The following is a 27,576-nucleotide window of genomic DNA, read 5'->3' on the forward strand; positions in this document are numbered from 1 at the left end:
ACTGACAAAATATCTGAATATATCATCTCATCAATCTGGTGAATTTCCCTGATGTACACAAATGTCAACAGAAGCAATATTACACAACTACAACATCCGCCCAACTAGGACAACGTTCTTCCGATGACTTCCTCGAAGACAGTGCTCTCTCAATGACCAACCTCAGTAACCTAAAGACACAACTTAACGCTCATACATCTACTCTCAGGCTAATAAAATGCCTATAAAAGAGAACACTTATAGTAGTTCATTCTGTTGTGACAGTGACGCCTTGTAGACGTACAAGACTGAACTTAAGGGCAGACACTGCTGTTGACTTAAGACATATTTTATTACTTAGCCTTTACTGCTTATTGTTACTTTGCTTTATTTTAGAATTTTGCTACTTATGTATTAAGGTTTTGGTTTATGATAATAAAGAATATTTATATTGCTACATTAACATCTGACAACTAGCATAATTAGACTTGCACTAAAAATCTGGGTAAAGTCTTATAAATATAACCCTTGACAACCATAACAAGGAGGCTTGCCTTCGAGACATTAATCATAAAAGCAGTCTAGATAGAGTGAGACGTAGTTACTAATCACTGATGTTAGTGCGGTGTTTGAGTGAGTACATTCCTTAAATACCATGCAATACCACACATAATGTATGTACTTACATCAGTTGTAGCAAAGAAAAAGGGCTCCGTATTTCTTAACATTTCTTTATAGACAACCCAATATGTACTGTCTAATACTATCTAATCCACTGGCTTTATCCACTTATCGTAACTGCTGCGACCACCTGCAATTGCTCTGACCTCCGACACTAATGTAGCCTGAGCCAAAAAATTCAATAATACTGCATATATTACAGTTACGAAGAATTCAGGAAGAATGAATACGCTGCATATGTTGGTTTCGGAAACTAATGCCTAGAAAGAATCTTTTCGCGCTTTTATATATCAACCGCTTAGAGCTTGTTTTAGCATTTGAGATTTTGTTCATTTGTGATAACTAACGAGTCCAGAATTATCTCCCTTGAAATACAATTATTGTAAATACCATAAAGCAATCACATGCATACATTTATTTATCATTCGTTTTTTACCATGCTAGAATAAAGCCAATCTAATTCAATCTGCACCATTTATTCATATTATTTCATGCAGAAATTTAGGCAATCTTATATTTTGTTAACTACAAGCTGATGTTATAGTTTCGGAACATTTGAGAAATCTATATAAAATGGCTGGATAGCCCCAAACTAAATATAAAGTCAAGACATTCTTCAGTAGTCACCGTTTTCACTCACCTTTTCTTGTCAGTTCGCCGTAGTGCATGTACCACTTGTGTTAGAGTTATAATTGCAAGGTAGCATTGGTTTTCTAACCATTTGACTTTTTATAATTAACAGTAAAACAACATCCCCCTTTCCTTATAAGATTTTGAAATAAAAATTGAACAGGAAGGAACAATAATCACATAGTAGGCTAATTATGTCTGGAGTAGACAGCCAGTTACTCCATGTGGAACTAACAATAATAATGGGCAAAGTTCCTTTGCTGACTTGATGACCCAATCGTAGGCTGGTGTTGGCTTTCTGCTTCAGTCCCAGACATCTCAGCATTTCCAGCAGAGGGCAATGGTCGATCCGCATTTAAGGTATAGTAACCAAATACCGGAGAGATTGTGCACATATGGTTAGACATTTTTTTGAAATAAAACTTTGAGAGTGTTATTTCTTCTAACATGGATCAAACCTATACAAGTTTATTAGGTATAAAACAATACAATCATACAAGACACATTCATTGCAAGACACATTCATAAAACAATACAATCATACAAGACACATTCATTGCAAGACACATTCATAAAACATTACAATCATACAAGACACATTATGTACATGAAGGCAGTTGACAGCGGAACATCTCCTAACAGCTCTATGTAATGATCACATTAATAGAACTGTAATATGTTATAATAGTGCATGGATAAAATTGATGTACAACAGTTATATCACAATTGACCCACTAATTTACCAATTTATACTAACTATATGACATTGCTACGGCATTGTATGCGAGAAGTGTGTCATCTCAGAGCAGGTGTCTTGAGCCTGTCTAAAAACTTTCGACACGCTCCAGTGTAGATCTTATCACCAGGCAAACAAGACTTTTTCCCTAACAATTTTGCTACCATATTTAAGCCATTCCTCCTTGGATATCCACTGGTCTCCAACAATATCGAGAACGCTTAAAATTGCACCACCTTTCCAGCAAATCGACTGTGGGTCGATATCCTGCAAACAAATCATGATATCTCCAAATGCAAATCCAGTTATGACACTGAACAAAAAGCTATACACACATGGAAAAGCAAACCAAGAAATCGATAAATGCACGAAAGCGGTGAATTCACTTTTGAAATGGCTAAAACAATAGTAACGATAATAATATTAGCTAGTACCTCTACTAGCTAATACTATTATTACTAAGAATATTAGTCGTCGAATACTAAGAATTAGACGACTAATATTGACGACAATGATGAAAATGCCAGTAAGGTTGGTGGCAGGCAATAATTAATAGCAAATTTACAGAATGTCAACAAGGATGCTTTTCGATTCCTAATCACCGCCCTCAAAGGGTGTGGGACAAAAATCACAAAGAATGTTTCATTGAATTGTGCAAACAAGCATTTGCTTACTTAAGCTCATCTATATTATATATATATATATCTCAAAGTTTGCCGTTCGTATGTTCAGCTATAACGATTAGTATCTATCAATAAAAAATTTGTATCGCAGAAGATTAGATCCCGGAATCTCTCGTTCAACAGGCAATAGATAACCTAACCGATTAAGCTATGTGAGATGCAATAGATTCATTGGGCAATATGAGTCGTTATCTAGGCTAAGATGCGCATAGCACTCTGCATTACACAATGTCACTAAAGCTTGCTCTCACGGCTCTTATTAGTAATTAGTAAGTTGAGCAATCGAATACTTGCTTACTCAAATTAGCCAATGGCAATGGGACAGGCTAATGTCAGGCAACTAGATTACCTGCCATTGTTTATAAGCCGTTTTTAATACCCGAGCAAGTACCGATTAGTACTTATCATAAGCCTGAGTTACCTTCTACACAAGGTTTTCGAGGATAAATGAAGGACACAGCAATTACTCTATTAATGATGCATATACAAATCCAACACAACGTTACCATACACTGAACAGGGTTGTTATAAGGCAAGCAATTGGTTATCATCGCTTAAAAAAAAAGTTAGAATGTTTCTAAAAATCCTTTACCAATGATTTTGTATGGCATGCGCTGATCTACTGTCAACAGGCCCTACCCGACTCAGCTATCATCTACCATAGTATCCCCTAACAAGACAAAAGCTACCGTGTTTCTTGTAAAATTATGAAGTCGAGATGGTAGTCAAAGTTGAATCCAAACACACAACTAATGCTTATTACAGCCCAAATAGCAACAAATTAAAAAACAGTTTTACATTTTATCGCAAGAACCAGATACAGATGCAAATACGTTTAAAGCTGTGAATAAGTTATAACTGAATAAAGATATGTCATGTTATCAATCTACAGGACTGGACTAGCTTACCTTTGTTCTGCTGAGAACAGTGATATTGACAGACTGTTTGAGATGGGGAGGCAGATGTAACCAGAGTCTGTATTGAAGGAGACTTTCAACTCCTTCGAACAAGAGTCCTCCTCCAACCAATAGAATATTGCTGTACATCTTTCTTTTTATCTCCTCATTCTCTGTAAACAGCACATCAGGTCTATTAGTAAACACCTTCATGAAATACATGTTATTGGTAGAGGTCCCCGAGCTACACGCTAATGGTAGAAGCCTTTATGAGTTACATGTTATTGGTTGAATTCTTCATGAGCTACATGCTATTGGTACACGCCTTCATCATCATACATGCTATTGGTTAAAACTTTAAAAGCTATAGTGTGATTGGTCGAAACATCCTTGACATAAAACACTATTAGCAGAGACCTTGATGAGCTAGGGTGACCTTGGTTGAAACCTTTATGAGTTTTGTGTCATTTTTGAGTAATCACAAACGAAAGTTGTGATGACTCAAAAATGACTAGTAACTACAGCCGACTTCCCTTAAAATACCCAAGACCTTTAGAGGCTATGTACAGTGTTACTAATGAGAGCCATCACAGCCTACAGCGTACTTGATTGAAACCTTCAAGGGCTACAGAGCAATTAGATGAAGTCAACTTGACTCAAATGAACTTGATTGAAATGACTTGATTGAACTTGACTCAAATTACCTCAATTAACTGAAACCTGTATAAGCTAAGTGCTATTGCTTGAAGTCTTATCAGCTACAGCGTAACTGGCCAAGTTCTTTCTCCATGTATCACTATTAAATAAACCTTACTTAATCAAGAGTGTAATATAGGTTCGACCTTGAAAACAAATGTCCGTGCTTGTGCTACTAGTGAAACCAACAGGTAAAAGAGTACATCACTAGTCATCCTATATAGCCAACATTTATTTTAACATGTGAGCATACTGAATTGCTCACTCACCACATTGCTCAATACTTGATAGGATGGCTTGATCAAGAGCAAGCAGCTGGTCTGACTTGATTTTATCCTCTCTTCCAGATTTCTTAGCGTTTGGTTGACTATAACAAGCGCATTAACTTCATGAAACTCTCTCCAGATATAAAGACTTAGAATGAGCTTTGATATCATACAGGGATCAGTTAGAAATCAATGTGGACTATAAATTCATCCATCATGTAAAGGCTGGTTCACACTATATCGCCGGCGTTTTTCTTGCGGCATTCATCATTGATTATGTGAACCGTAAACCGATGACATCGACGAAGCAACGCGGATACGTCGGGAAAGTTTGCAGCGGTTAAACTTTCCAGAATTTTTGCCAATCATGGACGACTGCCTGTACAGTGTAAACCATGTTGGCGATAGTAATTTGCAGTTGCTGATAGCGTGATTTATTTCCGTTAATAATAGTTGCCGCAGAACTAGTATTTGATTCAGGCACACAAAAATTAAAAAGTTTCTTCGCGAAAAATTAAAAAAAGAATAAGAATACTACGTCACGGAGTATTTCCTGATGCAAACGTGGATGGGTTTGTGATAGTGTGAACATGGTTATCATCGATGATCACCAAAGTATTGTGGCATCAACGCCAAGATATGGCGATATAGTGTAAACCAGCCTTAAAACCAAGAATTAATTTTAAAAGAAAATATAATACTTCGTCATATTATGGATGAAGTATTTAACGCTAACTGTAAACCTTAAACTCTACAATGGAATGAAGCTAACGCCTACCAATAATTGACAAATTTTCTCATTTGTTAGCATAGACCTATTAACTATACTAACTATAGTTAATAGGTCTATGTTTGTTAGCAACCTAACAGTCAATGTACGATATTATTGTTGACTTCCTAATTTATTTTCTTACACACCCCTGAAGCATTCCTGTTCTAGTTAGAGACAATCCATCTGTCGACCTCTTATTAGCCATCTACTTACAAACCTTTCACTTACAACTTCATTTAATTGTTTTTCAGCAACTTACCCCTGCAATTATTTGCAAACCACCATTTCAAGTTTTTGTCAATTCTACCGTGACTAGTTTGTACTTTACTACTTAACAGTGCTTATCACCATTCAATCTCCTTTCTATTGGCTGTGCACATGCTCTTGTTATTGGCTATCCAACTACTTAATACTTGTCCTTTTGATTATTTACCTCCATATTTCCTTCTATATTAACCACCTCAACTCTCTTATTCATATCTGCTTATCCATTTTCCCTATCGCCTATCTACCAACTAGTGCTGCACGATATCTTTGCATGTACATTTGATTATTTGGTCTCCAAATATATCGAATATCGAAAAATATCGAACATTGGAGTTGTCTTCTTTCGATATATAGTGTTGGGCTTTAACATGAACGATATGAAAGGATATTGGTTAATATCGGTTAAAAAACAGGAGTTGTCCCCTGTTTACAATAAGTAGAACAGACAACTCCAGTTTTGTAAAATAAAATACACCAATATTTTGATAAAATATCGGCTTCGATATTCATATCGATTTGAAAACTGACCAAATATAAAATCATCCACTGAAATATATCGTCACATCGAATTATATCGTGTTATCGTGCAGCATTACTACCAACCAATCTATTTTCTGTTTGATTTACTACCTACCAATCTCCTTGTTGTCTTCTTATCTATGTTCACCCTTACTGGCTATCTTAAAATTGATCTCCGCCCTTAATGACGATTTACATGTACATACCCATGTTCACTCTTATTGCTTGGCATGTCATCAGCTAAAGTATCCATCATGTCCTCATCGATGTCTCTCTGGGAGTCATCCGCAAGAGGGTCATCTTGTGAAACAGCCTGCTCCTTCCTCTTGATCGCAGCCAACCGAGCTGACTAAACCAGCAAAGGGAATCATGAAAAACACACATACAAAACAGTGATGACACTGAAAAACCTGCTAGTGAATCTGATGCGAGTTTGACAAGCAGGCACAAATTATACAAGAATGTCTAATGCGCATATTACTTAATAAACCACCAATAACTTTATCTCGGTCTCTGCATGTTCAGCTGTCTGTGTTGCCCGTTGATAAACTGTACCAGTATAAAATTCTCTTGATAGCTTATTCAAAATTTTATTCAAGTGATGACAAAACCAAAAAAGATTCACACTATAACGTCAGATTTTTAGAAACCCATCTACCTTTACCATTATTTTATACAGCTTCAGGTCAAAAAACAATCGAATACAGAGTACCATCACAATGGAACAGTCTTTCAACAGACTTACGCGAACCCTCTGCATTTACTAATTTTAGAGTTAATGTTAAAGCTATTTGCTAAGCCTAGATTAATTCAGACATGCTGTTTAAGTTTGCCAATTCCTGTGGGCTCGGCGCCTCGACTAGCTGCAGTGCTACTGCGCATGTGGCCCTCATCATACCTTAACAAGTAGGAACTAAGTTTCGTTATTTTGTTTAACCAAATCAATATTATAACCATATCTTTATTTTGCTTAATATTATATTTCTACTAATTGATGAAATAAAATACACACACATACACACACACAAGTATTTAAAAAGTAGAAATCATAAATTACTATAAAAAATAAAAACTGACCTCTTCTTGCTTGCTTCTTGTCTGTAATATATAATCTGAGTCAAAAACATCTGTAGGATCATTGTCTTTATACGCACCATTCAGTAAAAGATTACTGCCTAGCAACAATAAAACATTAGGATATTATAATTTAATAGAAAGAGGCACAAACTTAAGTGTTTTACATACACACATGACCTCGCACAGAGAAACCAAGAATCATCCTCAATATTTCCCATGAAACATTGTGAGAGCGCTTAGAAAACAAATTAAAAAGAAAACCGCATAGAAAACCAATCAGAAAGATTTGTAAAAGAGTTGAGCTTTGCAAGAAAAATCAAATCAGTTTCAGCCTCCTTCAGATAACGCAAAGTTGACGAACAAACAAGCAAAATATGAAACCAACTTTTACATTACTGATAAATTGGAATTGTCAACTCTTACTTGAATTTTACGTCAGAAAATTCTCCATATTATACGCAGCGATATAATTTTATATATTAAGATATCACCTATGATGCGTCCCGGCGGCCATAATACAACTCAGACCAACTACTCTGGGCACTTTTACTAAAAACCTATACCAGGGTTACACCCTCTGTGTGATATGAAAGAACTCGTAGGATATGCATAATCGTTGCTTTTGCTAGCAATCCTGGCTAGTCAATTGATCACACTTTTTGAATAACTTAAAATGATTTAAATACATATAAAAGTTAAAAGTTTATGAAGTTTACCAAGCTTTTTGCTAATTATATTCGTTAACCTTTTTAAACTTCATAAACTTACTTTTATATGATCAGATATGATATATATATATATCTATATATATATATATATATATAGATATATGAGATCAGGCAATATTAGATGCTAAGGTTGGAGATTAAGAGATACTGTAAATAAAAATCTATAAAATTATTTATAAATTAAAATTTATGAAAACATTTATGAATTATAAAATAATTCAGCATCTACCAATAACAAATTTTTAACTTACCAGTACATTAAATTATAAATTAATATTAATGTATGACATCTATAGTCTACATCTATACAACTTTTATTGGTATGAAACAAATTTCATTGATTCTTATCTTATTATTTTATAAATTATTATCATAGTTAATACTGACACTTTGTCAATATAGTCATCGAGAAAAATGGAATTATTGATGTAATAATTTCATCTTAATAATTCATCAACGGAGTTTTGTAATTTACTATCAGCGATTGCTGAAACAACTTCGTAATTTGAAACCATCAGTAGATGAGATGTTGTGACGTGTTTGGATAATAGGAAGCACAGACAGTTTCCATTTGATCTCTATTTTAGTTTCGCAAATTTATCGAAAGCATACAAATAATTTTAATGAAATCCACTACTATTTGATCATATTCTAAGTTTACCAATTTGACAGTTTTTAACGGAAGGACTTTCTAATTTATACTTCTTAAAGCTACCACTAAAGAAGTTTAAAATGATGAAATGTTTGTTTTTAGGATACAAATTGAGAGCTTCCAAAAGTCTGACTTGAATTTTTAACAATCAAACCGAAATTTAAAAGGCAAATGTAAAAAAATAAAACAGAAAAATGCAAATTGCAAAAAATAAACAAACAAATAGCTGAACCTCGACTTTACCAGCTGAGCCACAGCTAAAGACAACATTAAAAACCATCGGTTGTCACTTTACAACCACAACTGACATAAGAATAGTAGAGTATTGTGTCAACCGCGTTAAAAAAATTAAAAAATGACTACACTAATTACTAACTTGGAATCTAAATACTCAATCAGCTCAGCTTGCATATATATATATATATATATATACTCAACTCAATCAACGACCTTATTATCCTCTTATAGAAATCATATTATTGTAGCCATTATCAATTTTATTCTCAATTATCATATTATACCACATTATATTAGCTTTAATTTTTAACTATGAGGTCAACAGAACACTATTTTCTCATGAAAACTTCAATAAATAATATTCGCAAACAAACATCATCTAACATGCTTTTTACTGAACTCTAAGGTCAAAGTGAATACTTATTTTTGACAAAAGAAAAAAGACAAAAAAAAGGGTTGCAGAAACCTTTAAGTCCGAACATTTCAGGCCAAAATACGGCAAGAGTGGCGACTATCCTTTCATCTCCGACATGCATGCTGTATTTGGTGATTTTCTTTCCTGGCGGCCGCACCTGAAAATGTATTTCCTCTGTGCCAGCTCCATCCTATGAAAACCAAATTTATCGGTCAAACGAAAACAACAGTCACCATTGTTACCTAAAAAAACAAGCGTGAGATGAACATCACACTAAAGAATTTAAAAAAAAGTACAACTGAAAAAAAAGTTAAAAATAAAGCCAAATGAACACGAAAAAACACCAAATATCAGGAAAATTATTTTTTTTAGTTCTAGATTCAAGATAGTCACATGGTTAGAGATGGAGTTTATTAGCTTGTGAGTTTTCCAGGCTTGAAGCTGGCAACTCGTATAACATAGGTTGACCGGAGTCACAGCAGACACAAACAAAACCAGTAAAATTAATGAAATAATAAAAAGAATGTAAAACTGGTCGAAATGTAAACTGGAGCGAAAGAAATATGTAAATATTTGAGCCGTTTTAGAAAGAGAATCCAAACTACGGCGGTCTCGTGTGGCTGCGATTAACTGTTCGTTTTTGAGCTTTTAAGAGCTTGTAATCACATTTCCACATATTTTGCACCTACAACACAACAGAGTAAGACATGGTGAATCTTTTGATACCAAATAACTGTAATGTGAATTTTGTTGCAAGTCAACCTTTAAGCTTCATACACCACTCTCCATTATTATAAAAAAATGTTACCGACAACAAATACCTTTACTACCCAATCATCTTTTTTTAATGTTGGTAAAAGTTTTAAAACACACATCTGGAGTCGCCTTACCTTTGCACTTTTGAGTAAGTAAGTATTCATTTCATGATATTCAAAGTAAATACAATCTAAATATTTCAATTAATAATTAAATTCAAATAACCAATTAACCAATCAAATTAATTAACCATATTTCAATTAAGCACATACTAGTATTTATATAAATATACATGTACATGTATGTGCTTGTCATCGAGTTCCTTTTACTTGACTGAAACTAGGTGTTTCCGGATCTGAGCGAATTAGTAAAAAAAAACAGAAGTGAGTAACTCTGAAAACGGAGGCAACTATGAAGCATGCCTACCGTATCCATGTGACAGTAGGAATGCTTCAGCTCTTGTAGAAGCAGAGCATCTAGTACATTATCATCTGGCTGGCAGTCAATGTATGGGAATGCTATGTGGTCGAGTAACCATGAAAAGGTGCGGGTTATATCTCTACCCCCATAACGTAATGTTATCCTACAATAAACAGAAGCTATAGTATGACAACACGGCTCGGGTTAAAATTACACAGCAGTAGCAACAACAATTTTTTCTATATGCCTGGCTTGTACTTTGAATACTCTAAATGCTCTCATTGAGGCAGCCAATGTTTGAGTCAGTACAACCAGCTAAAAGTTGTTCTTAAAGGCTTTCCATCTTTGCCATAAATAAGACAACTCTACAATTATTAATTAACTTTATTATCAACCAACACAGAATTTCACTGAGTTCCTATGTTCCTAGTTACTGTTTATTGGTTTCGGTGCACAAATCATGTTCTGTAGGTCATCGAGTGTAAGCTACAATCATTTGTATTTGATTTGAGTGTTTTTAGAGGTTTAGATGAAAAACAGAAAATGAGACCCTCTGTTATCAATAAGTGCTATACTGAAAAGCCACAAACATGGAAATGTAGGTATTCCAAGATCATATTTTGAGAGTTATCTTCTTATTCAGTTTTACAAATTTAGCTGTGATTTTGCAGTAATGCATCTGAATATGAAATTTACCAACAACTAGCCTAATGCCGGGCGTTGGACAGGTATTAACAACAGCTTATAAACAGTGGCAGGTAATATAGCTGCCTACCACTTGCAATTAGCCTGGCACATTGCCAATGACTAATTTGAGTAAGCTACTATACGTGTTGCTGAACTCACTAGTAAGAGCAGAGGGGCAATGCAGAGGGCTATACGTATTTTAACCGAGATAACAACCCATATTGCCTAATGAATCCATTGCATCTCGCATAGCATAATTGGCTAGGTTATCGCCTGGTAAACAGGAGGCTCCCCGACATCAAATCCAGCACGAAGTGGATCTTTCCTTCCTACATTTTAATAGCTATGGCTGGACAGATCAAACGATGACAGACTTTGAGAATTACAAACATTTGAAAATAAAATTAGATTTTTTTCAACGAGTACTACCTGTATTTCAAGTATTTCTGGTACCAAAAGCTTTTGTGACAAATTGATCTTGCATAATTGACAAATTAATCACAAATTGACAAATTGCCCACAAAACTTTCATGGAGGAATTACTCAAGACTAACAAAAATCCCAACGTTAACTATTTGTGCGAAAAGATAGCTTGGCCATATCTAATATGGTGTTTGCATATTTTATAGCATAACTTTCCATAAATCTGACTGCAGCACATCTAGGGGGTGTGACAATGGCAGTTTACTTATTTTGCAAACACGGTCGTAGGGCAAACTGTTGTTTGTTGTTAATCAGAGACCGGTAATAATACTTTACTAAACATGAATGACCTACAAGGTATGCTACAACTAAACTCTACGAGTAATATAGCATAGCAAACGAGATTGCTTGTACGTTGAGCAATACATCATGTACAACGCAACGTCAAACACAACGTAGCGTCATACCAAACAGAAGGCGACTCAAACAGAGCTATGCATTTATTACGAATGCTTCTCCTTAGCTAAGCAATGACATCATGCACAGAGGAAAGTACCTCAATAGAACTGAGTGTCTATAATGAATGTAAACTACAAAATATGCCATTGCCAACGTTATTGGACAGCAAATTCCTCGTAAACCAAGGAATTGTTCAATGAATATAATCAATTGCCATGGTTACACGCAATCAGCAACACAGGTCAGTGGTAAACACATTGTCTTTCCATTACAGTTGTATAAATGAATAACTATCTACTTGAAATTGTAATCAGGTCATAATAGAAAAGACATGAATGTAATAGCGAAAATAGGTGTTTTTACCTAGAAGGCTCCAAAGAAATTCCATCCTCAACACAAGTGACACTTGTCTTATGGTCTCCCATGTCTACTACACAAACAGAACTCAGCCCCATGCCAAAACCAGCACATACAGACTCCTGTAAGATATGAAACCTGTCATTGGATGCACTACCCATTATGCATCTAAAAAGGCCTAAAGGAGGTGAGTTTAGCTTTAGTTATTTTATGATGATTTTTCAATTGAAACATGAAAAATTCGTAATGAAATGAGAACGCTCTCTGACTTGATTTGCGCACTTTGAATAATCACTTATCCAATAGGATTCACTAGAGAGCAACTTGTGATAAGAATATATGAAATATGTTTTCACTTAGAAATTAGAAAGCCAAAAAATTACAAACAAATAAAATGGCTACACTAAAAATTCCCCTGTCATAAAGCCTATGACCCAAGTGATATTGGAAAAAAGAAAGGGTACTGCTGGTTGAGAAATGCAATATTAGCAGTCAAATGGCACTGCAGTGCAATAGGAGAGCTGCAATGGTAGCTGCAATGGTAGCTGTCATGTACTGGGTGTTATTGTGTACAACAAACAGTAATAATGAAAGGAAAAGATGATATGTTTATATCTCTCCCCTGCAATAGGAGAAATGCAATATTAGAAGTAAAATGGCAAGCTGCTGTGTAATATACACAGTTTAAAAGTTCATTGTGTTGAATGTAGAATGGTTTTGACAGCGATCTGTAACCAAAGTGAAGAAATGGGTCATGATCATAGAAACCATGGTTAAGTCGGGCGTGTGAGATTTAGAGTTATCTACACTAGCAGAAGGAGAAAATTCTGTTATTTTGCAAAAAAAAATTTTGATTCCAGCTTAATTACAGCAGATTTTATGGTCAATAAACTGAATGCATGTTTACCATTAGTGCGAAAATATTGTTCTGAGAAAACTGGTGTCAAAGTTTGAGAAAGGAAAACCAATGCACATTTTTGTTTACATTTCAAAACGTCATAGCAACCAATATCAAGAAGTTGTGATATTTATCTAGATTTTTGTATTTTTATGCAAAAAATTAAGCTGAATTTAAAAATCTAAACAGATTTTAGTTGGTTGTCATAGAAATAGCTGTATATCTATAAGAAAGTGTAGACCTATAACTTAATTTTGCGGATATTAAAAACGGCTTGGCAGTACAGCGATATTTGGCACAGCCGTAGTATCAACAAAATCTTTAGAAAAATAATAAGAGTAACATATTGCACACCATAGGTCACTATATACTTCGATCTTATAAATTCAAATGATTATTCTTATAATTGAATCTTATAATAATCTTATAAAACCGAATAATTATTTTATAATTAAATATTTTTGCAAGATATTAAAAACGGCTTGCCAGTACCGCGATATTGGGCACAGCCGTAGTATCATCAACAAAATCTTTAGAAAAATAATAATAGTAACATATTGCCCACCATCAGTCACTATATACTTCGTTCTTGTAAATTCAAGTGATTATTCTTATAATTAAATCTTATAATAATCTTATAAAATCGAATAATTATTCTTATAATTAAATATTGTAATAATCTTATAAGAATCGTTAGAAAAATATCATCATCATTTCCTTTACTTTCACTGCTTTGGACATCAGTTGGAATACCAAAGTACTCATTATAAGTGTCCAAAATGTCAGTTATCTTTAAAAGCGGCAAAAAGAGAAACGATTACTTTCCAGTACTTCTACGTTAATTACAGAAACCTTCGGCAACTGGACAATGCCATAAACTGGTGAAATGTGCACATTTTTCTCGTGAAATGGGTACGACTTAATGGTTCTACTCTCTGTCGCACGGCTTTATCGGCATTTCGTTGGCCGGTCTTAATTTTGACTAAAAAGGCTTGTAAGGTTTTAATAGCAATTTTAGGCCAAATTAATCTGTTTAGTTATGTATTATCCGATCAGATGGGTAAGTTTTAGGATATTGTCAAGAATTTTCAAAGACTTGGTAACATATTTAAATAGGTTTATATGTGTTTTGTATTGTTATTATACTTAAACGACTCCACACAAAAATGGTTAAATTTGTTGATGAGATTTCGGTACAAGGGTTTGGGTACGGCGTTGATGAATAATTTTCGAAAGTTGTGTGCGCATATGCATTTATTATAAAGCTCTCAAACACTAGCTTCGCTCGTGTTTGGTCGTGGGAATATCTAAAAGGCAATCTGCCTAATCTGCTCAAATGATTAACAGAAGTACAGAAAAAGCATTTTTTTATTAGACAAATAATAGGCAAACTGATATAAAAATCTTTGGATCAGTAAAATTTGACATAATGTATAATAAAATTTGGTCGTTAAAAGACCTCTGAAGTCATCTGACTATTATTGTCAGGGAAAAAATTAAAAGAAAAGCAACAAATAAGTGAAAATTGATAGGCCATAGTTGCATGAAAAACTTTCAAAATATTCAACGTCAAACTTTCTCGGATGAGGATAGAATTATAGGATGCATTCTTACAAATTGCTCCAACATTCATTAATCTCAACAATTGAAAAAATATTGGAAAGGATTAATTTTATATATCAGTGTTTGACTGTACAATGTCAGGAACTGAGAACTGAAATCCTTTTAACAATGTGCTATTGTTGTTACATATTTTTATTTGAAGGCCTTGATTTGGAAGCTATTAACTGTTAGCGCAACACAATCCACATGTATGTACAGTCATACTTCAACTTACGAGCTTAATGCGTTCCGAGACTGAGCTCGTATGTCAATTTACTCGCATGTTGGTGCAATTTATTTATATATAGAACAATTAAATATATATTGATTGGTTTCCATACTCTAAAAAAAGGCAAATAAAACACTCAAAACAAGATGTTGTAACAGAAAGAACATGTTGGCTATTGTCCTTAAGTACTACATGCTTTCAAAAAGCAACAAATAAAAAATAATGCAAGGAAATGTGATTAATTAAAATGTAAAATTAAATACATACAATAGCAGTTAACACTCGCATTTGCCAGGGAGGGAGATATAAGTTATCCTTCGTTACAACAGTTGACTTTGATAAATTTAGATTTTATCAAAGTGTTAAAAGACAAACTTAGAAGCAAACCTAAAAGCAAACTTTCATTTTCAACTAAACGTAATTAAAATTTCTTCGGCGTTCATAGTTTGAAATTTCTCACTGGTTAGCGAAAAATCTTTCCTTTTTTCCGCTTTCACGACTAGCCGGCCGTTTTAAGATAAACCTATCTAAGGACGTTTGCCTTTGTCGCCCTTGCAACATGTTGCGATTAGGACGAACACAGGTGTCGTCACAAATGGTTAACACACGATCACTAGCCAACTTGTCCGAATGTCTATTAAACAGTTTGGATAGATAGCGCCGGCCTTTTCACATTGCATCGTTTCAGTTACGCTGTCACCGGCCAATTGTTTGTCCAATGCCATCAGCGGTCGTGAAGATCGCTGCACCGTTTAGAAACTATGGCTAGTCCTTTTGCGAACTAAATGCCCTGAATATAATCCTTCTGTTTGATAATTATGAATGTATTTCTGTCATATTGCCGAGCTATCTGAATCACGCATACACATTTCGCATATTTTTCAATACTTTTCCGTTTAATATCGACTGTTATCATTTGCTTTTTCTTTGTATTATCTTTCATTTTACTGGCAAACTTTCGGTCTACGCACAGTACTTTTAATTCACATAATTCTGCACAGAAAATCGTGCACAAAAAAACACGGTACAACAGTATAACCTGAGCAGTTGAAAAATACAGAGTGATGCTGTTCTAATAAAACACCTCCGGCATACTTGGCAACTCACTCAAGTGCTCGTATCTCAAACATGGCTCGTATGTTAGTGCTAAAACTTGCTAGAAAGCTGGCTCGTATCTTAAGTTTCTCGTACGTTGGAGCACTCGTAAGTTGAAGTATTACTGTATCATTTGCAATAATCGTCACCACTTACTTTAAAGTGGAATAATTTATTGAGAAGAAATTGTCTCAACAATTGGGTGAAAACATTAATTCCCATATGATAGTGGATGGGAAATATTGAAGTAAGAGTTGTCTTCCCAACTGCATAGAAAACTGATAAACATTTAGTTTTGTGCGAAAAACATAACAACTACCCTGGTAAAAAATTGCTGAATGAAAGCTACCAGCAAACTGAAAATTACCCTTTGTAAATGGGGAGTTGTCACCTCACCTGCATAGGGAATACTGAAGAAAATCCCATACGTTCTAGTACAACCTCCATCATGCATCTGATGTGAGCTCGATTGAATATATCAGGTATAAGTAGAATGCAGTTGTAGCCCTGTTCAAGTTTAGGAGAATAGTGAGTAACAAATTAAATTCGCAAAGGCTTAACAGCCATGGAACACAGACTACACCTACACAAGTTGCATGAAAGAAAGCTGTAGCTTTGTCAAAATGGTTATTAGAGTACAGTCAAACATGGATAACCCGTCCACGGATAGCTCGAACACATGGTTAATTCGAACATTTCCTTTGGTCCATTCCCACGTAATGATAAATTGCTATAGATAACTCGAACTCAACACTGTTAATTCGAACTGTTTTTTTGCCCAACGGCTACCCAAACGGTTGATATCGCTTTAGAAAATCACTTTATTCAAAGCCATAGAGGTAAACTTCATCTTTTCGTAATTCATAAGCGTCGTTATTACCACCATCGGCAAAATATTTTTGTCAACGACTTTTCTAAAAGTTTGGTGAAATTTGATTTATACTGCGATACGATGAATAGCACGGGCTAGCCGGGGCACGCATGCAAGGATTTTCGCCACGCACATACAAAACAAAAATCGCATGTTGTTTTTGTTTTGTATGTGCATGGCGAAAATCCTTGAGTGCGTGGCGTAACCCAGCTAGCCCGTGATGAATAGTTTCCGACGTTGATTCCGTGTTGAATCAACGTCGGAATGTTGAATGTTTAAATCGTCTTAAAAATTCTTGTAATTAAACGTATGCGTTGTCGGAGCTACAAAAAAACTATTCATCGTTTGACCTAAACACAGAATACGTGTGTACATTCAATAAGTATCTATTAAAAAAGCGTGAGTGATATAGAATGTACCGTAAAACCTCGTAAAACTTCTAATTGAACTGCCTCGGAGTGTTGCTCTTAACGAATCCCAGGTAAAGTAAGGTAATCTGCATAAACTTCAAGAAAAAACGGCAAAATTGATCGTGGGTAAAACCCCAAAAGAAAAAAGTGTCTTTTCTTTTGAGCATTTCAACAACGATCAAGTTTTGCCAATGTCAATCTGAAAAACGTCCTGGCAATAACATCACCTCAAACAACAAACCAATCTCAAGTGATAGACAAATCTCTATACTTTTTCATGAAAACGTTTTAAACTTTACATTAGAAGCATTTAATTTGAAACAAGCCATTTGTGCTTTTGATTTATATTATAGTTTGTATATGTACATGTATCTACTAATAAATAAGTAAATATATGGACTTGTGACAGTGCTCTGATAACTTGAACGCTCTGATAATTCGAACACTTTTGCTCGGTCCCTTGAAGTTCGAGTTATCCATGTTTGACTGTACAAACGTACATTAAGTGCCTCTTTTGATATGCAATTTTTTGTATTCTTACTCTAGAGAAAATCTAGAAATAGCCAACCCTAAAATGTATGCGCTTAGAAGTCGTTTTATATGTCAACTTGCTCCAGCACTACAAAGCTTTTTTTCGGATAAATTTTTTTAGCTAATTTATTTACTGATCTAATATATTTCATACTACAATTCCAGCTGGCTTTAAAAGCCACCATGAGTCAGGAAATGGTTGGACTTGCTCTCACGAGAATACAATCTTCATCTTTTATATAAAATGTTAAAAAATACATAGTTTAAACCATCACTAATGATATGGCCCACAGGAAACTTAGAACTTACGTAAAAAGCACAACTGTATGGGAACCTTTCAAAGCTGAACTCAATATAGCAACTTCGTTATGCCATTAGAATCAATTTATGTACATAGACATCTTCATGCTGTCACACTCACTCTTTAGGTTTCACTACATTAGATGAGAAATCTAGTACAAATTTTCTTGACACTGCAATAACAGGTAAAATAGTAAACCAGTTGAAAAAGTAGAACAGTTAAATTTGTTGCATCTCGAGAAAACAATTTCATGTGGTCTGTAGGGGGTCTGTGATACTGACTTCATCTGAAATGCTTAAAGAATAGAGAAAGCATAATATTATTATGCTTTATTAGTTATCTTGAGGTGTTGACTGATATTTAAAAAAAAGAATCAAAGAGATTGACCCACTAGAAGCTGAGATATAGCCAGCCAAACACAGGTGTACCTAATAAAGAATCAGAGGAAAACCCTTCGAAAATCCCGAAAACTGTGACGTATAAAATCGACTTAATGTTCATGTGCCGGAGTTGTGCACCCTTACCGCCGTTACGTATAATGATTGTTTTGGCTACGAGATGTGAAAAGCTTCTCGCGATAGTAAATAATTTACAGACTAGCTCTGGTTTCTCAGGAAAATCAAGCAAACATTGTGTGGTAAAGGCATTTGCCCACAACCCCTCGCCGTGATTTGTCAAAACAGAAGAGCATATTTTGACTATTGTGCTTCAAATTTTAACTCGATATCCACGGGTATGCTCCGAAGATCCTCTGTTCAACGAACGGCGCGTGTATAGTCTATATGCGACATCCGCGATTGCAAGTCGTTTAGAATAAGAAATGAGAATGTGAATTTTTGTTCATTCATCATTTTTCTATTGTGTATCTACTGCAGCATTTAGTTGATTTTCATGATTATCGTCACTATTAACAGACTGTAAGTTCACTACAGCCATAATTTTAAAAAGAATAACTTGACCGTGGCGCTCTTGCTGTAAGAAAAGAAAACGATAACTTTTGATTTGATTTTCTATTTATCTATTATCTTATCTATGATTATTTTTTATGATTAATATTATAATCCTAATGCATATTATACAAAATAATAATATAACTGCGTATAGAATAAATGATGTAACTAATATAATTTGTAGAAAGTGATAGCAGAATGTTGCGAAATAATAGATGCGTGTAATTATTTTATTCTAAAACTAATCTACACGTCAGAGGGACTGGTTCGGAATTCTCAGAGCAATGATTGTTAGGCCCAATTTGATTGTTCTATACTTCCAGGGATTAAACCAATTAAAACGCCGTGATTGTTATAGGAGAGCGCATTAGTTGGCTTAATTGACCAATGGCAACCAAGTCGATTTCATACGTCATATATTGATGACTACCAAAAAACCTATGTTTTTTGGTAGACCTGTGTTTGGCTGGCTATATCTCAGCTTTTGGTTGGTCAATCTCCTTGATTCCTTTTTTAGAACATCAGTCAACACCTCAAGATAAATAATAAAGCATAAAAATATTATGCTTTCTCTATTCTTTTATTAACATTACGAGTGTTTGTAAACATATCTTCGGAGTCTGTAATGATGTCACGGCTAAAATAGAAGCATCCTATGCAAGATTCAAACAATTTGATGTTTTTGTGCGAACCTTGAAGGGAAATAATTTTATGAGCAAAATAATTTTATGAATAAACCTTGTTGCGTGTCAACTCACCTCGAGGTCAGCCTTCTCCACTCCTAGATACTTGTGTATTGCGGAGGACCATAACACCTGTAGGCTTTCCATTATGTTATTAACAGTGTAACCCCGACTTTTCTTTATGTTCAACTCACCATAGCTTATGGGCCAGATTATATGGTAGCCGCTATTAGGACTCAAGTAGAGCGCCTAAAATCATAGAGTAGCCTAAAATCATAGAGTTGCCAAGATTAAAATCCTTGCAATCATAGTACTACCTACTCACAATCATACAGATGTGGTGGCTAGTTCTATGGACAGCAGAAATATTTGGCTTAGGGCAGCTCTAAGCAGGTTCATCTCAGTTCAAATGCGAAGATTATCATAATGGTGAGAGAACTGCTATGAGAAATTTCCTAAATGGAAAAATTGCACTCGGTGATAATTCAATTATCCAATGAAATGCAACCTAAGTAAAAGTAGCGAGCAAAACTGGTTTTAGTGTAAATCTCATCAATGTCAAGGATTTTGTTCATTTTCACTCAGATGGGCTTAAGTTGGGTGTTTAAGACCCTGGCTCTCAGGAACCAGACAGAGTTTTGAAACAAAATATTATATATAATTTATAATATTAATAATAATATTATATAATATAATGTATAATATATTTTTAGTGAATTGGCGGAAGATATGGAGCAGTGTATGAGAAGTTTAGAAGAAATCAGCCAACAAATTTGGAATCCCATAGCATTTCCGTGGACTAACAGACAGACACAACGACAAAGCTAAATTTATCAATATAGATGCTATCGAAGGTGTGAATAGAATACTAACCACACTGATTTCACTATAATGGATATCAATGGTGTGAGCTGAACACATCATTGCCTGCATTATTGCTAAGCATTGAACTGGGTAGCCTCGACTCTAAAGTATTATACTTATAGCAAGGAAGGCAGAGCTGCTCTTAAAGCACACCAATTACATAAGCAGGGTTGTTAAAAAGCAATGATTTTTTTTTAAAAATCCTAAAAAATCGATTTTTATCGATTTATTTGATCTTTTTTTTATTTAAATCGATTTTTTTTGTTTCAAAAAGATGTTTTGTGTTCTAAATTGCAAGTTTTTGCTATCAATTTGAAATTTATGATTTGCCAGGGTATTATGTAGTTTTATTACAACAATTAGAAAATGAAAAAACATTTACACAGTTAACACACGACAAAAATACAGCATAATCTATGCGTTGGACATTAAAACCCAGAAACGAAGATGAAGAATCACAGAGAACAGATCACACAACCGAAAGCATTATTACATGCTAACATTGACATTCCCAAGTAAGAGACCAAAATACATAGACCTAACTCCTTAGTTCAATAGCAATTTGTCTAAAATGCATCAAGTATTAAGAATTTAAAGTTTGGAACAAAAACACTAGTTTTTCGGGCTTCTCAGTTCCAAGCCTATTTCTGAGTTTGTTATGTACCAAGCCAAATGATGAAAAAATTCTTTCCACATTCGCACTATGGTGCAGTTTTCGGCTTGCGCTTGATCGATGGCTATCGCTACAGGTTTCAGGAGAATTATGACATCTTCGACATTCCGTTTCATTGACATGTCTCCTACTTTCTTAGTTATCCCCTTGTCAATCTTGTCTCGATACTCTTCGCACACTGCTAAGAGCTTTGGCCAGTTTGTGATATGTGCCTCCAACGTATCTATAACACTCTTTGATCGAACATCGCAGACCATAGGCAGTTTCTTTCCACACGCTGCTTTATACCAAGCATTGGGAAGATGCAAATGCCTAGACATTTAGTCTTTTACTCACATCAGTGCGGTCATTAAAGATTGAAATAAATTTAATTATCTACCAAACGACTTGTCTTCCCTTCCATTAGTTAACGAAAGGTGCAATGCTGTTTATAACCTCATCGTTATAAGCTATGGACTTTAATATGCTTCTAACCCTTCCCTACCCACTGTATTGCTGCACACAATGAGCTAGATTGCTAGAATGGTCTGCAAAAGAGCCTTCAGTGAGCTCAAGATACATAGCAAGGTTTATTTCAAACATATCTACCGCGTTATAGAAAAAAAAATCAATAAAATCAAAAAGATCGTGATTTTTTTGGGCGATTTAAATCAGATAAAAATCGATTGATTTAAATTGTAACAACCCTGTACATAAGTACTGTTTTAGCTTCACTGTTTGACATGGTGAGACAGACATTGGTTGGTGTTTATAGGATTTCCCCAGAGCTCTACCAGAAAATGTTCAATGGTATATGTAGGCTCGCAAATTATGACGTCACAATTTTCATATTCGGTGTTAGGTGCTCTTACCGCTTATTTAACAACTATGAAAATGACGCTAGCGGCAGGTGAAAGTAGGACAACTCCAGAGAACCAATGCATCTGACAAAGGAACTAGTGTCATTAGCTCTCTATGTGCAGATTATTTCTATGATAAATAGCTCAGATTCCAAGCACCATACTATGTTTTCCCGATGATATTATGTACTAGCCCTCACTTTTTATTGCGATGTTGAGGGGCACGACTGAGGCTAATTAATTTCAAGCACTGCATGATCTCACGAGAGTGCAATTTACATATAGTCCTAGGGCTACGCAACTGCAGGTCACAATTTAATCGATGTGATTTCATTACCTTTATCAGCGACAGTATATTTCGATTTTCTCTGCATTTCTGTATGGGACAAACAATGCCATCATTTAAAACGATGGGATAATAATTAGTGTAAATGTTTAAAATGAACGAAAGAATGAAAAAAGCAAACTCTAATAATCACCCGAAGTCTAATAATCGAGAACATGTGTTTGTATTAGTCGAGCGTTAGATCGATCCTCAGGCATTGTTGATTATCTAGAATGCTAGTTTATTATTAGCGCTCTCTAGCACCGATTGTCACAGAAAAGTGCAGCCTCAATGGCAGTGAAAGGGATCGACGACCTAAGGCTAAATGCTAATTATGACATCCCAATGTGGGAACTACATCCAAGTGTTTTTTTTATGGCAGGACATACTTTTGACACCCTGTTTTTCATAGTTCTATTATTCTTTGCGTATTGAATATAAGCTCATTTGAAAGCCAAGACTATGAAGTACTGAAATATGTGATAAAAGTACTTATGTAATTGATGTGCTTTAATAATGAACCAATACAAAAAATTTTAAAATATTTTATTAGAAAGTGTCTGTGTTTTCGATTATTCGCAATTGTTTTCGGTGGTTGAGGTGATCTGACTGTCAGGATGTTTCAAGTTAAAATCGACAAAACTTGATCCTAATCAAAACACTCGGATCAGGCAAAAGTGTGATTATTATGTCTATAGTTGCGCAAAGACCGACAGAATAGAGACTTAACGCTGTAACTTGACCGCAATAGCCGATATCAACTATAGCGCCAGTAGCAACCAATGATGTCGTTTCACACGTATTTTAATTCTGAGCGTTTTAACCACGATCAACTTTGTAGACATGCACGAGTAAATAACTCAAACCTATATAAACAATACACACAACAATCGTTAGATCTATGCTTCATAGATATAGCGAAGTCATACACACATCATCTCCTATAATGTAGTCAGGCTTCTCGAGGCTCAAGTCTGTCCAGACTAGTTGAGACACGTCATCAGTCTCTTCAGCTTCCACCTCATCATTCAAATCTGCCAACTGAAATCCATCATAAAAGACTTAAACAATTAAATTAACTACATGTATATGTGGGATTTTTTTATGCAGTGCAGCTGATAGGTGAACACAGAAAAATTAGCCCTTCAAAAAAAGGTCAAGTACATCCATCTTTTCTATAAACTATACTCCATCGTACTCTCCATTTCAACAGGAACCAAAAGACTACAAGGAACCCAAAGTCTAAGACAATTTACAGCATAAAATGTCCACGTTATCAGCTCAAAGACCTGGAAAAGCATGTCAGAAGAGGCTGTATTAGCTGGCTGATATACCTGGTCTGTAGAAGTAGGCTGTCTAAATTTACCACGAGAAGACTGCAGATCTCCCAATTGTTTCTGAGCTTCCTCGGCAGCGGTCAGGACCATTCGGATAGACTCTGAATGCTAAAAGTAAATTGGGCTATAATACACGCGACCTTATGGATTGATCTTCAAGAGTTAAACTTTGAGATAAACTAATCAACACATAAACTGAGGGCTTCCAATGGAACACGCGCCTTAGCCTGTCGATTCTCAATATGACATCTCTCGCTACTTTGTGGTTCTGCTTTCACAGCTTTAGTATTTCACAGAGCAAAAATATGCATCTGAAGTTGAAAAAAAATTAAACATACAACACGAAAAGTCTCTATTATGTTTTGGCCTAGTGAGATCCCTCAGTGCAAATCAGTGTGGTAACAGTCACCACTGTTTTCCTGTTAAGTTTAGTGAAGTGTAAAAGTGCAAAGCATTTATGACACTCTCCATCATGTCTCTTAAATACCCTCAACATCGTTTAATCAACTTAAGAAAAAAGGGAAAATGTCTACGATTAATAAAAAAGTGCCTTTATTAAATACGAGTTTATCAGTTTAGAACTATTTCGGGAATTTATTTTTTCGCGCAGGGTGCTGATCCTAATTAGGTGCAAAAAATGACGGATTAATGAAACTAACTACTGTCTTAGAGCCCATAAGCTCATAACCTACAAACCAAAATTTGTAAATACTATGGTAATCATATTATTTTATTTCAATATTTTTTTAAAAGCAATGAAAAAGTATTATTCCATTAACTCTTCTAGACTAGTATTTTCTCTTTCTGGTTTTCAAAGCTTTTCCACTTCTTCTATTTTGAGCCGATGGAATATGCACATTTGTATCTGTTGTTACCATACTTCTATGTATGCATCTTCTTGCAAACATTCTTAAAAGGTAAAGGGACATATTCATTAATTACTTCTGGCAGACCAAAGCTCACAAGACAAACAACTCAGCGCATTTTTTTAGACCTCGATTTTTGGCAAAAGCCTCTAATGCCTAAGCTCAAGTACAACATTCTTCACAGTAAGATAACTCTGCCCAGAATCCTTGCATGTTCAACATACAATGACTTATATTCTCAATACATTTTCCAACCTTGCTACCAGTGAATCAAAGCACAATCATGTAAAACAGCTGACACGCAGCTGACACACAGTTGGCACACAGTCGGTACACAGCTGACACACAGTTGACACACAGTTGACACGCAGCTGATACACAGTTGACACACAGCTGACAAGCAGCTGACACACAGTTGACACACAGTTGACACACAACTGACACATAGCTGTCATGCAACATGAACTGAAATGAAAAGGTAATTTAGAAGGACTATCATGGAGAGAGAAGGTGGAGAACATGATTATGGTGGTGATTAATGCTTAATGTAGACGGATAAGATTGACAAGCAGAAAAGAAAATACTGGAGACGAGTTGCTTCCAACATAAGATTGGAGAGAAATAAGCTAGCCTATGAAAGTGCCTTTTTACCATCAATTGCTTAAAAATACGAAACTTGAAAAAATCAATGAATAAAAAACTATTAGTTCAATTAAATTTGAGTCACAAAAAAGCATCTGATTCGCTATAATTTTGAGCCGGTTAAAATACATGGCATCACAAAGAAGCAGGCGAGTTTACTTAATCTATGTATATAAATCTCGGCGCTTGTCTGTGTGTCCAGTTATAGTGATAAAGTTTTAGCAATGAAAAATGCTCTTCGTACTGGTTTGAAATCAGCACCTCCAGCTCCGCAGGAGGCGAGCTCATCTATTAAGCCACACGGGCTACTTGCAATACATTGGGTTAATTGTGCTATTTGTTATTACATCGGTTAACATACTTGTGCTTAAAGCATTTAAGGTTATTAACTAGCACATTTGATCATTAGGCGTAACGTAACATTTATTAAGCTGCTTCCAATGTTCTTACAATAGATAGTAAATATTTTACTAGCTTACCAGATAACTTACTCAAACTCATTGGGTAATTCTTTTATCACCCGTGCAATGCCAGGCATTCAGCTGCTAGTACACAAGGACATTAACAGAACAAAACTACAATCACGAAAATGATATGTTATGTTTATCAGCAATAAAAGCGCTGATGAGAAAAAAGCATATGATTAGCAAAAAACCAAAATTGGAGATTTACATGTTCAGGTAGCCTTATTTTTTTTCAAGAAAATAACAGAAAACTAGAAGAATAAAAAAAGATGAAATAGCAATCAATAGGACAGCAAATATGAGCAATAAATTGGGGAAAAGGAAAAATGTCGCTTAAAAGGAAGGACAGGAGAGATGTTTTGGTCTAAGAGCCTACAGTAGAATGAATGTAGGAGAGATCTAACATACCAGAATACTCGGAGAAGAAATGTTAATACATGTGCTGTTAAAATGTCAGCAATGGCAAATGATGGAAAGACACATTAACTTACAATGATGTATGATTTTTACTTGAAATAATCTCAGGGAAAGCAATACTGAATATTGCCAAAAAAAATTGGCATTTATGAAAAATGACCATTAACAATTTAGTAACTATAAACCACAACCAAAAAGTATGAGAAAAACAAAATAATGAAGAAAAAAACCAAACAAAACCCAATAAGAAGATACATGTAGCTGACAGAAGATGACTTACCAAAGAAAAACCAAAAGCTTGTTTAAAGATTATCAGAAATAAAATAGAAGAAATGAAACTCTGCAAACATTTACTGCTAAAAGTATGAACAGTTTATGGCGGTTATCATTGTGAAATTTCATTTCAATTAGTGTCAACTGTCGTTCTATGTAGTGTTAAGCCTCATTTACAATAGCATTAATTGATCAGCATGCCATCGAAAGATCACCTTGCCATTATGTCAAACAGTAAGAACAGACATATATTTACCCTACAAAATATTTTGGTAAAACAAACTAGAATAAAATATACCTCAGTTTCAGATCTTTTGATCCATGGAGTAACGCGTGAATAGCTGCTGTTACGACTTCTCCAAGCTATGCAATGAGGGAGCATTGCAGGTAAAGGATCTGAAGCCCTGCCTAGCCTTAAATGTAACGAGCCAGGGTGTATTACTATGGTAGTCTCTCCATGTTTTATTCCATCGTCAACGTCTTCCTAAATCGGAATCAATAGTTAAAAGAACTGGCCAGCATTGACTGCAGGCACAAAGGTCGTAAGGACAAAGATTGGGACACAAAAATACATTACCGGTTTAGAAAATTCTGGCTCCAGAGGTGTTTCCTCTTCATCTTCGCTCATGGTTGGTAGATCACATAAAGCACCGACTGCTTATATTCCTACTATTCTTTAACCACGTTCTCCGAAGGATTTCATGTTTGTTTCAGCTGTGATATGACACGGCTTTAATGGAATCATCAACTGTAGTTCGAGATTTACGCCTTCAGCCGTCAAAACGTCCCAAAACTCTACATCCGAGTAAGTTTAGTGCCTGTGATTCCAAAACTAATTCAATGACAACAGTAAAATCTCTATGAATCTTAACGACAAGTTTGCGCCAGCGCTATTCTCAGTGATTACGTTTGTTGTAATTTTTAGCGAGGCAATGATTGAAAAAGGAGGCGTAAACATGAAAATAATCCG

The 27,576-nt window shown here is 35.0% G+C and overlaps 2 protein-coding genes across 2 annotated transcripts in view; both read right to left on the reverse strand.

Moving 5' to 3' along the window:
• The window catches only part of LOC137396947 (arylsulfatase B-like), a 258,649-nt gene that overhangs the window by 46,334 nt on the left and 184,739 nt on the right, over positions 1-27,576 (reverse strand). The gene's annotated exons all lie outside the window — the stretch shown is intronic.
• Positions 1,739-27,380, reverse strand: LOC137396290 (actin-related protein 8-like). The gene is made up of 14 exons (XM_068082486.1): positions 27,184-27,380; positions 26,905-27,090; positions 23,942-24,052; positions 23,541-23,648; positions 19,982-20,155; positions 16,557-16,667; positions 12,343-12,458; positions 10,417-10,573; positions 9,286-9,424; positions 7,203-7,300; positions 6,332-6,474; positions 4,571-4,668; positions 3,618-3,778; positions 1,739-2,293 (listed from the first exon to the last, which is right to left on the reverse strand). The coding sequence occupies exons 1-14, from the start codon at positions 27,232-27,234 to the stop codon at positions 2,150-2,152; spliced, it is 1,797 nt and encodes a 598-aa protein (XP_067938587.1). The 5' UTR covers positions 27,235-27,380; the 3' UTR covers positions 1,739-2,149.

This window comes from Watersipora subatra, chromosome 5, assembly GCF_963576615.1.
Source record: "Watersipora subatra chromosome 5, tzWatSuba1.1, whole genome shotgun sequence".
NCBI classification, from domain to species: Eukaryota; Metazoa; Bryozoa; class Gymnolaemata; order Cheilostomatida; family Watersiporidae; genus Watersipora; species Watersipora subatra.

Coding starts and splice junctions, on each gene's coding strand:
- LOC137396290 (XM_068082486.1), bottom strand. CDS start 27,234: ATGAGCGAAGATGAAGAGGAAACACCTCTGGAGCCAGAATTTTCTAAA. Junction 23,649..23,941: donor AGCCTACTTCTACAGACCAG/GTATATCAGCCA, acceptor GATGGATTTCAG/TTGGCAGATTTGAATGATGA. Junction 6,475..7,202: donor CAAGAAGCAAGCAAGAAGAG/GTCAGTTTTTAT, acceptor TTGCTGGTTTAG/TCAGCTCGGTTGGCTGCGAT.